This window comes from Phaenicophaeus curvirostris, chromosome 4 (genome assembly GCF_032191515.1).
Source record: "Phaenicophaeus curvirostris isolate KB17595 chromosome 4, BPBGC_Pcur_1.0, whole genome shotgun sequence".
NCBI lineage: Eukaryota > Metazoa > Chordata > Aves > Cuculiformes > Cuculidae > Phaenicophaeus > Phaenicophaeus curvirostris.
This window is the reverse complement of record NC_091395.1, coordinates 24,697,189-24,711,977: the sequence shown is the minus strand read 5'-3', so window position 1 is coordinate 24,711,977 and position 14,789 is coordinate 24,697,189. Positions and strand designations below refer to the sequence as shown.

At 39.3% G+C, this 14,789-nt stretch overlaps 1 protein-coding gene across 1 annotated transcript in view; it reads right to left on the bottom strand.

The window, feature by feature from the left end:
- Nucleotides 1-9,869: 9,869 nt before the first annotated feature.
- PPA2 (inorganic pyrophosphatase 2) overlaps nucleotides 9,870-14,789 on the bottom strand; it is a 38,001-nt gene continuing 33,081 nt past the window's right edge. Inside the window, exons 11-12 of the mRNA XM_069855541.1 lie at nucleotides 11,073-11,112; nucleotides 9,870-10,049 (exon numbers count right to left, since the gene is read on the bottom strand). Coding sequence (XP_069711642.1) covers nucleotides 10,021-10,049; nucleotides 11,073-11,112 — 69 coding nt within the window. The 3' untranslated portion in view covers nucleotides 9,870-10,020. The remainder of the gene's footprint in view (nucleotides 10,050-11,072; nucleotides 11,113-14,789) is intronic.

Genomic DNA, 14,789 nt, shown 5'->3' with positions numbered 1-14,789 from the left:
ATGCATGAACAAATGTTAAAGTTTCTGCAAACTTGGAAGTACTTCTTCCATTCCTCCTGACATTTCCAGCTACCGGGATTTTTTCTTGTGTCAGTGCTTGCATCATACAGGATCTTTTCCTGAGAAGACACTGTGACTAGGAAAATAACACAAAATGGCTTTAGAGTTTGATGGCTTTAAGAAGTGAATGAATCAACTGTTCCCCTTAAGTTCACTGTCCTTTCAGAAGTGGCTGGGACCTAAAATAACTGGGGAAGTTGAGGCTACCACCCGTATAACCCCTTTCTAAGCATCACCACTCTCAGACCATATTCTCAGAATGTGAAACAAGCTGCTGTGGTGAAAGCGTGTGTCACAGGGTTTTGCCGAGTGATACAGAAAAGCTGATGGACACTGAGAGACAAACAAGGGCAAGAGAGGGCTCTTTCATTTGCTTCGACTCACGAGTATAAAATTAAAGCAGCAACAAAGTGGGGAAAAGCAGAAAAAGCAAAAAAGGGGAAAAAAATCCCTCAAAAAAATTCACTTCTTTAATTTCCACAGTCATCTTGGAACCCTAATCTCTCTCATTTTCATATATATCACCTCCATAATGCATATCACCTCCTCTCACCTTGAGCACCCAGATAACTCCAGTTCCAATACATTCTCCTACAAATCTGTGCTGTCCAAAAAATGAGTGCACAAGCCCTTGACTTGCCTGAACACCCACCAGTCCCAGTCTCAGAAACGTCAGCTCAGCAACAAGAAAACTGTCTGCAGCTCTATCGTTGCCTAGTCCCATGCGGCAGATCAAATCTTCCTCTGTGAAATTTCTTCAGATTTCTAGCCTCCACTGTGCATCTTTCCTGCTGCCTTCTTGTCCAACAAAATGCAGAACTCCACTGAGGGCAGTCATACTGCACAAGAAACACACATGGGATGCCAGAGGTCCATCTTCTGTAGAAATCGCTTGTGGCTGGATCATGCTATGATGCTAAATCCCTGACAGGCCTCTCCAGGATCATCTGGAAGAAGCCTAACTAGAATTAATAGCTTTGGAAAGGGAAAGGGGAGTGGGGTGAAAAGAAAGAAGAAAGAAGGAAAAAAAAATGGCCTAGTGTTTGCCAACAAACAAACCATAAAAGTGTCGTTTTACTTCTCCTTTCTGTGCTCTTCAGATGGTTCTCTTTTTCAGATGGAAAGGGGAACTGTGAAAAGAAAGAGTTTTCTCATCCTCTTTCCAAACTGGCATGATGAACATCCAGGGTTTGGAGCTGTTGTTAGGGGTTTGGGTTTTTTCTGAAGGCTGAATGCTCATTCAGATTCTGAGTTTCGTGGTCATATGAACCTACCATAGCTGGGACTCCACTAGTCCACAGTCCACTAGTCAATAACATTACTGTTTAAAACAAAGCATGATAATTTTATTCCTGCAGTTCTGACACCATCTATGAACAGACCATTTCCCCTGGCTGCAGCAGAGCAGAAGACACGTCCATCACAAATCATTCATTCCTTGCCTTGCTCAGTTACCACTTCCTCAAATCTGCTGACTTGTTCAGTCTGGTTATCCCTCTGTTAGCCATCTCTATCTAAATGCCCTTGGTTCAATTATACAATTAAAACTAAATCTTTGCAAGCCTGACCTGAGAGTTGGAAGCCTCATGAGGCATTTGCTACAGTGAGATACTGTGCATCCATGGCCTTTGGAGGCAAATCTACTGAACAGCCTCAGCCTTACCTGTAAAATCTGTCTTCCAGAACTACTGCTTAATTTAACATGGTCAAAACATGCATCATCAAAAGAAAGAACATAACATTTTCTAGTCCCCTGACTAGAGTATGAAGTAAAATCCTGTATATGCTGACTTCCTATCCCTCCCTCTCAAGGATTTCAGGTCCAAGTGGAATGCCTCTTGGAATACCCCCAGCCCTGCTGCAGTTGGGCTCGAGATAGTAATTAGAGCACAACTTCCAACAAGGGCAGATCTGCCTATGCCTGTTCGGAAAATTAAAGAGATAAAAAAAGCAAGAGATCACTCAATTGATTACCACAGCTGGGTTTTACTGATAATACTGTAATCCAGTTAATAAAGTTGCAATTGAGTTTAACTTGGATCCCTATCCTTCAATGTAAATATGCTACTGCTAGCATTAAAAATGTTAACATGTCAACACCACACTTTTACTGAAACAAACATCATCGGCCTAAATAAAAAGCCAAATACATGGAATCCTACACCAGAATTTCTTATTACTAGAATACTATTAACAATATAGTTAATTACTGCAACGGTATGAAGTGTTCAACTTAAATGGGTCTACAGTCCCATTACACAAATATTTTTAGTCAGCCTGCCAAAGAAATTGCCTCCAGTTTACACTTTCATCAACATGACAAGATTGGAAGTAAGCATAAAGACAAGAGCTCAGTAGGTCTGCAATAGATGCAGAAGTTTCTTCAAGAAATAAAGGACTTCAACCTCCCATCCCCGGCACCAGCTGTGGGGTGAAAGTTCTCTGTCAAAGTGCTTTACAGTAAAATAGTGTGAGTCAGTAATTGCCAAATGCCAGCTCAAAGAGTTTCTGAAAACAATTAGAGCGATGCTAGCTTAACTCCTGGAAGGCAGAATCTCTTCACAGTTTGGTTGCACATTAAAGAAACACGTATTGGCCTGTGTCATTCATGGAAGCTCTAGGATTCAGCTGGCAAAAGGACACAATAAATAGGTTCTAGTCCAGAGAAATGGACTTCCTCAAGGTGAGCCACACTTTGTTTATGAACAAAAGGCTTCCTTTTCCAGGCATCAGCAACATGTGGTGCCTAGGCCATTGAGATATTAAGATACAACAGCATGGATCTAAGATCCCAATAGACTACATTTTTACTATTTCAAATATGTTATATTTACCACTTACATTTTAGTCCTGCTTACAGGACTGTTTTATATTACAGCCACTATCACTCCATATAATATGCAACCATTTGCCAAACAGTAACACCATGATAAGTGTCAGGATAAGTCTCTGTATTCACCTCCTTCACGTATCAGCTGCTGCCCCTGAGTAACCCAATACTGTTCACTGCTCCTCAAGCTCTCTCATTAGCAGAACAGGAATAGCAATTAATTCTCCTCCTATCTCTTACCTGTCTTTTCTACTTAGATTATTAGCCCTTTGAGGTGCTACATATATTTCAATGCATGTACTGCAATGCTCTCTGATCACGATTACAACAAGTCGTAATAGATTTTTTTAAATGGTTATGTCTGCAAAATGAGGGTTTGTTGGGTTTTTTTTCATTATTCATATTATAGAAAATAGCATCTTTAAAATCAGAAAAAATAGCTTCCTGGTTGTTTTGTGGAAGAAGCGTTTTGTTTTTCTGGCTATACTGTATCATTTCATGGGTCAACAGACTTCAGTGTATTGTTGTTTCAAAATGAAGAATTTAATAGGCATTTTTAAATAGGAAAATTCACAAGCTGCACACTCAGGAAGCAAAACCCGATTATTAAAGGAAAAAAACTAGAAATGAGGCAGCTACCTCTATTCACTATGCAACTCATCATCACAAAGAAGCAATTTCTGCTACACTTATTTTAACAAACCTACATTTAGAAAGAGATCAGGCTTTTAATTTACAAGGGGGGAAAAAAGTCATAAAGTTTTAGGAGCTGGTGTGCCAATATTCACTAACTGCCACAGTTTGCTTGCTGCCTTTCTGGTAAAGGGCACTCCCCCACCATTCTTCTCCCTTCTCTGAAAAAATAGCTTTTGTTTTCACATGAGATCATCAGATCATTCATTCAGTGAAAAATATCACACACTGTGCAACTTGCACATGCTACACTTTCAGGCAGCCCATAAGCATATTGGTATGATTCAGATTAGTTATATTACAAATATAATAAAGAGCTTGCACGTCACAGAAACATCATTGATATTTTCCAGAATTGTGTCAGTTCTTCCAAGAAGCATGAATTGAAAAGAGACATCTAAGGCTGATTTGCATTTCAGTTGGAGGTCCCACAAACCATTCCAGCTCAAGATAGAGAGCTAAGTGACTCACAGAGCTACTTTTACAAAGCAGATTATCATAATCAGGGAGCAACACCTGTACATGATTTGGAAAGCAGACAAAGATGTTCTGATGACATTTAGGTCCACAGAAACATAAATCTCAAACCTCTTTTCATATTTGGATAGGTGATACCATTTTCCTTTCCCTCATTTGGGTCCCCTCATTCTTGTTCTCCCAGTTAGCTGCGTGACAAGCTACAACTTTCTTTTCATCTGCACTCCACAATGACGCTTGTTCAGTTACCCTGCTCTTACCCTCACTCCTTTTCTCTCATGGGACTTCCCTTCCATACATGCACAGCTATAGAAACTTTTTTTGACAGGATCCCCAAGCTCCTCTTGTCTGAACACTAGGAAGCTTTGAGCTGCCAACCTATAGGGTGAGAGAGACATCTGTCAGTAATAAGGCTTCCTTCATGTTTAAAGTTTTTAAGCAACTAATGCATATAACATCACTGTAATGTAAACAAATACTGTCCCTATTTATAGATACAAAAAAGAGACTTCAGTGGTTTGTCAGTCAGAAAACTGCCCGAGTAAAAACCTAGGAATTCTTAAATTCTTGATTATCACATACAAAGAATAAATAACCCAGTTAAAGCAACGCAAGAAATACATTTCAGCGAACAGCTCTGTCTGGGGAATTTTGTCCTCACCTGACAGTGCCTTCCTTCTCATCCCAGCTCTCCAGGGAGAGCAGGCTGCCAGAAACCGCTCAGCTAGATATGATTTTTTTTTTTTTTAGGTCTTCTAAATAGCAAAAACTTAGCAGGATATTTTCACTTTGACTCTCAAACCAGCTTTGTTCCCAGGCCTCCCATGATTTAGCATTAAAATGCTCTCAACTCCCAGGTGGTCACTGAGTTACACTTTGAAACTGGCTTTTCTGTACACACACAGGCCATTAGGGGATGAAGATCTGCTTAAGAATTGAGTCTGGTCTCCTGTAGACATTATGAGGATGAATTTACACCTCAAACGTTCACCACCATTGATGCTATTTTCACTCTTAAGATAATTACGCCCTTTGGCACATCAGTCTGAGTAGCAATGCAGCACCTTCAGTCAAGTCCTTCAGAAAGCCTGTCAGTATAGCTAACCGTCTCACTGTAAACAAAGCTGAATGTATTCTATATTTTCCTAGAGTTTGGAAGGAGTTCCCCTCTCTGCATCGGAGAAGTGTGAAGTCTCTGGCAGAAGGCAGAGCACTCACAGAAGAAAATTCTCTACCCATTTTACAGATAGCATAAAGATTAGGTGGTCTGCCTGTGGTACACTACAGAAAAGCAGAATTTAAAGTTAATTCTCTGTATTCCAACCCAAGGATTTTGACATCAGGTAGACGTTTCCCTTCAACATGTTTAAAATGTGAAATACAAAATGTTGAAGAAAAAACCCAAATTCATAGTTGGTAGAATAGCAGCAGCCAGCAGATACACAAAGTAGATAAACCAGTTTCATAATGTTCCAATATCCCTGTCCTGACACACACACCAGTAAGTGAGGACAAAGCTCATAATAGCTCTGAAGTGCAGTCATTTCAGTCACTACATTTACACTCTTCATCCCGAAAGAGAAGCTTACAGGACCATCAAGTGATCTATTGGCACTGAACACTGCATGCAAAACCAGATCTCGAGGTCTGAAAAAAAACCCCCACACCTTAATTTCCAGGCAAGCATTAATGCACATACAGAGGCAAACCAGCAGGAGTGCAACTGAATACACAAATTTGCATGAGTTGCAATACCTGGGCAATGCAAGTATTATTCTTACAAAGATAATAGTCAGTACTAAACTTGGTGACATCTATGAAGAATCTAGAAACTTTACGAGGATGTTTGAAGTGAAAAAGCTAAGGGGCAGCAGTGTTCTGGCACGTAAGACATTTTTCATGTGCAGAACAATGAAATTCATTTTGGCTTCTGCATTTCTGCTTTTAACAGGAAACCCTTTTTTGACTCTTGACAAACAAATCATCAATAAAAAAAAATCTTACTTTAGACTTATCATATTGAATCACTGGTAACTTACAACTGAATCAGTCTTATCAGTTCAAGAATGACAGAAAACGTGCAGCACTATCTTAACTCTGCTCATAGCTCCGGAACACTTTAAGCTTCTGCCACAAGAATTAGCAACAAATTAATTAGCCAAAGCCAACAAATAATCACAAAGCGACCATCTACCGCAGCCAGCTTGGCTTTTTTTGGTCTACTTTCTAGACCCCATCTGCAGATCCAGGAAGAGAGCCCTGCATACATGGGTGTGGATCCATCAGTCAACATTGCTGAGCACCAAGGTCATCTCTGCACAAAAGACTCCCAGAAAGTCAACTCAATATATACAACTGCTGCTTTTCACTGTTTTACCCCACTCAAGAGGCCACATATTGAAGTACTAATTCCAGGCACCTAGGGGATGCAATTCCACCTTCTGTTTGGCAGGTAACCATTCTTCTTCCTTGGCAAATGCATCCTATTGGCCTCTCCAGGCGCACAAAACCAGCAGTTACACATTGCTGCAACATTTAGGCAAAATTGTTCTAAAGCACTTCAGTCTCTCCTATTTTATGTTCTACTCATTACTTTTATTTGGCTGAACCTCCTAGATCTGTCTTCTATTCTTTCTGTTCTCTTCCAGCTAACAGGTCACCAAGTCGTTCTCTAAATCGGAGATCTCTTGACTCCAGGGCTGCAACCCAGGTTATCAAACCTGGTAAGAAATCACCTTAAACTTTACAGCAAGGGCAGAAAAAAACAATTTTAGTACCCTACTGACTTAATACTGGGTTTGCTTTTTAACTGGACTAAACTTGAACTAAAACCCATTAAAAAGATTCAGTCCCAGTAAAAGCGGAGAGAAGCGTGAAACAATACTTTGGTCAGTTTAGATCTACTTCATGCTGTAGCTCTCAAGTGTTAATGCAAGCAGCAACAAGACGCAAGTTATGGTAAAGCACTCTCCTTGCATAACATCTATGAACAGTTCTCCCAAACACACGTCAGAATTACTTGCTGTTCTTTTGGGGGTTTTCATAAGAACTCCATTGTTACTAACAGCATGAAAATAACATCCTAACAGTAACAATAGTGTACTATTTTCAGAACCCTTTTATTTTCACACTTTAAAGACTAACAAACATTATTCCCGCAAGTAAATGTTCAAATCCCGCTTTTGACAGGGGACTGCAGTGTGGACTTCATGACAGTAAAAGGTATTATTTCGAGCAACAGCTAATGATTTACAAACATAAAAAGAACCTCCACCATCACAATAGCGAGGAGGAGGAAAAAGTAGGTAACCTCTCCTTCCTCTCCGAAACAGACAAAAAATGGAAACTGAGATGCAAAGTTATCCTTGAAAGAAATACATGCATGTGTATTATTATATATTCAACGCAGCAAAACCAGTTAAGATGGATTTATTTTGGAGGGGCAGGGGGCGGGGCACAGATTTCTTTCTCTTCAAAACCTCTTTCCAGGAGATATTAGTATCAGGTATGAAGAAGTTCTTCATATAAAACTACTGATAAGTAGGTAGTGCTACACTAAGCTTCCCATTGCAATGAAACTAATTTTAAATACAAAAATATATGCATATAAGTACAGACAAACCAAAGACCTAGCCTGTGAAAAAAGCCAAAACAAAATAAAAATGCATTTATTGCACAGACTTATTATTCCTGAGGAGATCTGAAAAATATACTCTAGTTTCTCTATCCCATCCCCCTAATCCTCTTATTAGCAGACATTGTATCCACAGCTATTTCATTACCCTTCATTTCTGAAACCCACGTCAGCAGCATTCAGTACATATTAGCAGCAAAGCTACGTGTAACGGTACGCCCTTTTGTCCTATTCGGGAAAAACCTGTGGAAAATGTACATAAACAAATATTGAAAGTAGTCTAAAACCAAGAGGATCATCTGTTTATTCACTCTACACATAAGAAATATTTTAATATTTTCAAATTTGTGACAGCATTAGGCACTTCCAATCGCTTTAATTTTCAGCTTTCCCAAGTAGTATTCATTATTTTCTTGCACAAAGTCTAATCTGATCTAGAAAATTATTTATCCTTCTGAATAATTAACCATATGCCATCAATAGAGCTATAAATTAGGAAACAATAGTAAAAATATTTGAGGCAAAAATTAAGTAACCTCTGACCTACTCCTGATAGTTCAGCATGGGTACGTTTGTAATCAATACTTGTTTTTCATATGCGTACACCTTTTCATAGTAGGTCCCAAAAAAAGAAAATGGAAAAACGGGACAGCAGTGACCATGTACAGGGAAGATAATTTGATTTTACACAGCGTCCTTCATTGTCCAGCTGTCCCTAAGTACTTTACAACACAGTAAGACTTTCAAATGTACCACCACAGGGGCAAATACAGCAGCTATTCTGCACTCTACAAGAGCTCACTTTTAACCAGAGTAATCTCATACTGAGAGGTTGCACATGAACCCAAGACACCTGGGAAACATTAACTCCATTTAAAAAAAGAAAAAAAAAAGGCTATTCTATCTGCAGGTATAATGTTGCACATAATTAGAATTCTAAGTGTAAAATAAAGTATGGAAAATCAGTACTGTAAATGTGTTGGATGTAACATAACTCTTGACTTAAAAACAGTAAACGTTAGTGTTTTAGGTTTACGTTGCATTTTTCACACACCTAAACTCTCTGTATAAAAAAATGCAAAACCCTGTGCAGACGGAAGAACTCCATCTGTTCACTCACAAGTGCTGAGGCCCAAGCCGAGACTTCCCAAGTAACTGGTGCTTGTACTCTGGACAATTTTCTAAAGGAAAGTCACTAAACCTGGAAAATCACCTCCCAAAATCAAAGAAGCAAGAGCTTTCTTACCAATAACTTCTATTGCAAGCCACAGCCTAACTTTTTCAGTTCTTTATCTTCCCATCACGCAACAGCATTATCAACCTTTTGTTTCAGTAATCATACAAAGCAGACAACACTCACCTTTGGTCTCAGTAACAAGCTGGCTAAAGCTGTTTGTCTATATTATCATTTCCTCTCTTTCTACTTAACAGCTGGCTTTTTTTGGTTTTGTTTTTAAAGAACTCTGGGTACAGACGAGTCAGATATGATCCTACAGCAGAAAAAGCAGCAGCTATTTTTACCATGAAAGCACAATATATGTTCTATATGTTTTAGTAATCTTGTCTCACTGACTAAGGAACTATCAAAAGCCTTCAGGCATACACAGTTCTAAAAGTGGAAGCTTTCCATAAGGAAATTCCTTCCTGTGTGATGAAACACACAAGTTATCAAAACAGGATGCAGCACAGAGAGCACACGTGCATCCTTACTTCAACTGTTATGGCATTAGTCCTTCCTAGCTGGATTACTGTTTGGAGCAAAGTTCTGCTTGTTTTTTTAAAGCAAGTATGTTCTGCTCATAACTCTACGAAGCACGCAAAGGTAACTGGGCACAAAAGTGAATACAACTCAGGAAGCAGTGCATAGTCACATACTAAAGAGCATGGTAAACTGCTAAGCCTATTACATAAAGATTATTGCCTGCTTCAGAAGGATTGCAGTTAGGGTGGACAGACAAGCCCTAAGATGCAAATTAACAGTATTCCATGCACCCAAGGGCTGAATTATTCCAAAATATGGAGAACAAGACACCTTATTTCCCATCTCATTTGATACTCCATGAATGGATAACAGCAATTCTGGAGTTCTGAGATTCAGAAACAAACAAGCTAGCAAGTCCTCCTCTGTCCTCTGCTCCACCCTGCACAAAGACAAACATAGAAAGGAAACATTCATTTTATAACATCAGCATTTATTTACACAAGAGAAGGTTTATACAAGTTGAAAAGTTATTTCAACAGGAACCCAGCAATTAGTGCTTTTGTCTGTCTTCAAAAAAGGGATGACTTTCAGATTTGATGATGCAGCTTCAGAGCACTTTGATGATCACTTGGGAAAAAAGTGCCAGGAATCAACTAAAACAAAAAAAAATACACATCAAGACTGACATTAATTCTATAAAACCATCCAGACACAAATACTTGAAAAAGCAACACTCTGCCCTTTTGGCTATCTCCCCTCCCACAGCAATACGTCTGGGTGAGCTCTATCTTCAGTCTATGTATAGCACAGCCTCAAAATAAAATCTGTTCACTTTTAACAGTTTGGCTGAAACAATCCTACAACAAATTACAACACTGACGTGACCATCGTGGAAAACACTGAAGATCAGGCAGATTATGTTCAGTTGTCTGTCAGCGGCCTGAGATGTAATACTTCAGTAAATAAATGCTATTTATTGGCATGCCATATAAAGGCACACAGAATGCTTTCCCATGACAGACTACACAGATGTTACTTCACAAACAATCTGGAACTCCACTCATTACAAAGTTTCTCTTCATGTTCCTTAACTCCTTCATCCTAAAATGCACGTAGCTCTGCATTATAGTTCCTACCAGTAGAGAAATCTTTTTTGAAGTAGTTAACAAAAATTAAAATGTAAGATGAGTTCTTATTTCTTGACAAAAAACGTATGTTCTATTAATACGAAAACAATCACAAAAGTGAAAGAGATAATTTTGTCTTTAGAACTTACATTTGAAAATTATGTATGGTTATGTCACTTTTAGGGAAAGGGGCTGTTTATTTGATTAATTAGCTACTATGAGGAATGACAAAACTAAGGTAAAGTAACCTTTCTCCTTTAAAAAGGACAAGTGTCACCTATTTGCATTCCATGATCAGTGACATAAAAATATACAGACTTCTCAACTTTTTAAGTGGGCCACACTTATACTCAAAAATAATCTTCTCCCACAAACCATCCATGAAGTTCTGCCCATGTTCTGTTTAACAGGGGCAGGCATTACAGTCTGACAAAGCATAACTGTTATTCTCATGTGCACAAATCTACCTTTTTTCAACGCAACAGTTTTTATGTCAATTTTTAAAGCTAATTATTCAAGAAATCACATGGCATTTGAGGACAAACGTACCTTCTGGGGAAATAGAATCTGCATTCACAGGCAATGGTGCCTAAAAAAAAATAATCAAACCGATATGTCAGTGTTTAAAGTTTCACCAGCAGCACACAACTCAAAGCTAGTTTACTGCTGAAGTCAAGAGATATTAATAAAAACAGAAGTTCCTCTTGCCCCCAACAGGATAATGCTCTACCTTAGAGACCTTCCCTTTTTTTTCACCCTGTTAACTACTCTATAGATTTCCTGATTGCTCATAAATAACATGTAATACATACTAATAACAAGTGATACATTAACATCTTGCCTAATGTAAAGGGGATTTTCCTACTGTACTGTCTTTGGGGATAACAGAATTTGCTGTTTACATATTAAAGAGTAAAAACGCCTATGCAATCACCTCTCTATACACGTTTCAGTATAAAGACACACAAATTGTTTCAAAATGCAGATATGTGAATCCAGGTCCATTTCAAATCCAGGTACATCGCTATTCAATCGCAGTATTACACAGCGTGCCTTGTCCTGTTACTTGAAGGACAAAATTAAAGCCAGTTTTAACACCAGTTGGAAGCAACCTGCCTCGTGATAAGGATGCTAGTGACATGCATAGCAACAACCCTCCATTGCCCTTCTATCAGCTCCTCAGAAACAGACAAGTTTTCAGACTGATAGAACTGATGGGACAGAAGTAGAGCATCACAGCACAAGGAATCCTGCCGTGCTCGCTTGCTCACAAATTAAGTGCAAAAAACATGTGGATGTTGGCCTTTGCTATGACACAAGCCCACCCCTAACTACGTTTACCCAAGTAGATAATCACTTTGGTGAACCATGCAAGAGCCAGGCTCAAAAGCAGAGTTTACAGCTGTTTGAAGCTTCAGGAGAAGAAAACTGTACAGTGACCACCCCCATCTTCCACACCAACAGGTGGAACTTCCTGCTGCTACTTAGCGGCACAGAAAGACATTAATGAAAACTTGGCGTTATTCTGCAGGTAGACAAACTGACCCAGAAGCTGCATAGCTGGGCTTATCACAGTGCAGTACTCAGACTGAGCTGCTTTGGTGTGAAATTCCCTCACTAGCCTGCCTTCAAGCAGGCATAGGGCTTGATCCACTGAAGAGCAAGTCAAAGCCTGTGAGGAGGGAAGGGAAAAACAGTACTCTTTTTTCCTCCCCTTCTTTATCCACAGTAATTCCCTGTACAGGGAATGTGACTGGTCTGAAAGGATGTGCCAGTATGACAAATGTAATCCAGGTCTTAAGAATTATAGAATGGGTTGGAAGGTTGGTCATCCAGCCGCCCAACCCCTCTGCAATGAGCAGGGACATCTTCAACTGGTTGCTCAGAGCTACATACAACCTTACCTTGAATGTTTCCAGGGTTGAAACATCTATCACCTCACTTTCAGGGTTCATCACCCTCATCATAAAAAAATTCTACTTCATGTATAATCTAAACCTTTCAGTTTAAAGCCTTTATGTCTTGTCCTATCATTATGTTTCCCTCCCCAACTTCCTTGTAGGCCTCCTTTAGCTACGGGAGGGGGCTGCTATAAGGCCTCCCCCATGCCTTCTCTTCTCCAGGCTGATCAAGTCCAACTCTCTCAGTTTCCCTGATTTTGCTCCCCCAGCGCCTGTCTTGTGGTCCATCCACTTGAGAGGTGTGGAAGGAGAGGTTGCCAGAGGAGACTGAGGGGAAAAACGTTGAGTATCTCAGCCTGCCCTTATCCATTGCTTACCAGCTTGTCAGTTGTGTTCACCAGGGGCTAATGCTTTCTTTATCCTTCCTTTTTGGCTGACATACCTGTAGAAGCTCTTTTTATTATTCTTTGTATCACTTGTCAATTTCAGCCCTGGCAGCAACCTTGGCCTTCCTGACCCCATCCCTACACAACCAGGCAGCATCTCTACACTCTTCCCAGGTTCTCTCTCCTTGCTTCCACAGCTTGTGCATTTCCCTCTTGCCCTTTATTTTGACCATCAGGTCTTAACTCAGCCATGTTGTTCTATTGCCATCCCTTCTCTATTTCTTATACGTGGGGACTGAGAGCTCCAGCACTCTATGAAAACTGTCTTCCAGGCCTTAGCACTAGACCATGCCCTCTTTTTCCATTAAAACCAATGTTTCATCTCATCAGGTAGGGAGAACAATGGTCACCATGCATAAGCAGATGCCTGCCACTTCGGGGATAATTGCTCTGATGGTTTAAGATAAGCACCTTCCCAGCAGGAACAAATCAAAACCTCACACCACTGAACCAGGAATCTCTTCACTATACAACCTTTTCATTTGGAATTGAAAAAACCAAATAATTTAAAAACAAAAACGCAAACAAACAACCTCCTACCCCCCCCCCAAAAAAAACCCAACCCACCAATACTTTGTTTCATAACTGGCCACTGAACAGAAAATTCTGCTTCTACCAAGTATCAAATGGATATGATCTCGCAGAAAACATGTAGGGAGAAAGGCAGTTAACAGGCTTTCCTACTTAGACCTGAATTATTTGAAATGCATTAGTAAGCTTACAAATTCAAATTTTCCTGAAGATTTTTTTAGTATCTTGGGAACTATCCAATCAAAATCAATATAAAATTCGGATTAGTGCACAATTTGGTAAGCATTTGGTAAGGAATTGTTTGGTTTCTATTTGGTTCTTAGTTTCAGTTCTCTCACTCACCATAAAAGTCAGTATGTAACAATACCGAGTGTTGTCTTTTGGGGATTCGGGTTGGGGTTTTTGAAAACTCAATATACCTGATTTTAAGCAATTAACACCAACTCAAAAAATCCATAACTAGTGTCTGACACAGGAAACAGAATTGTAGGAAACCATCTCTCACTACACAAGTAGCTCAGAAATTTTGCAGTAGCTGCAATATGTTTCTCACTGTACATGCATACAAAATCTCTACCTCAGCTTTCATTCCTCTGTTTTTATCCTCAAGTTAATAGATGTACATAAATTAGAAGAAAATATATCTGCTTTCAGTTTAAAAAAAAACAAACACAAACAAAAAAACCCTGAAGAGACACAGGCAGCTTTCATTTCAAATTACCACAGCCATTAAAATTCTGTGCAGCCAACATGTACGTACTTCCACTTCAGTTTGAAAGAGATGAATGCCTGACAACCAAAGTGGGCACTGTGGTGTACTAGACAAAAAGGTACCCACTTAAAATGTGCAAGTCAACCTCCCTGCTTATATTTAAAGTTTGACTGTCCACCACTCATATTTCAAGATCATTTTAGTTCTTTTTGGTTTTGTAGATTGGAAATTGCATGCAGTACGAACAGTATTTAAAAGACTACTGCATCTTTTCCCTGCCTGAAAAGTACCAAGAGACAGTAGCCTACAAAAGCGGAATTAAAATGCTTAAGCTGAACTGAAACAGAATGATGGAAAGGAGTATGTGATGACAACTTCACAAAAAACAGTATCACTTAAAGAAAATACTGTGAGGCACAAAAAAATCCAGGAAGTGATAACATTCGATAAGGTGGCAAGCATTCAAAATAAAAAAAAGAAACTAAAGTTTGATACAAGGTACCTACTTTATGAACTGGTTTTATTAACCTCCCCCCTAAAACCAAGAAATTATTTTTATTTGCTATTAAGAGACAAAGCATAGGATGCTGCTGATTTAAACAGATAATTAATCTACATGCTTTGAAGTACAAACATAGAATGCAAAAGAAAATGCTCCTTTGCACGTCTGTCACCA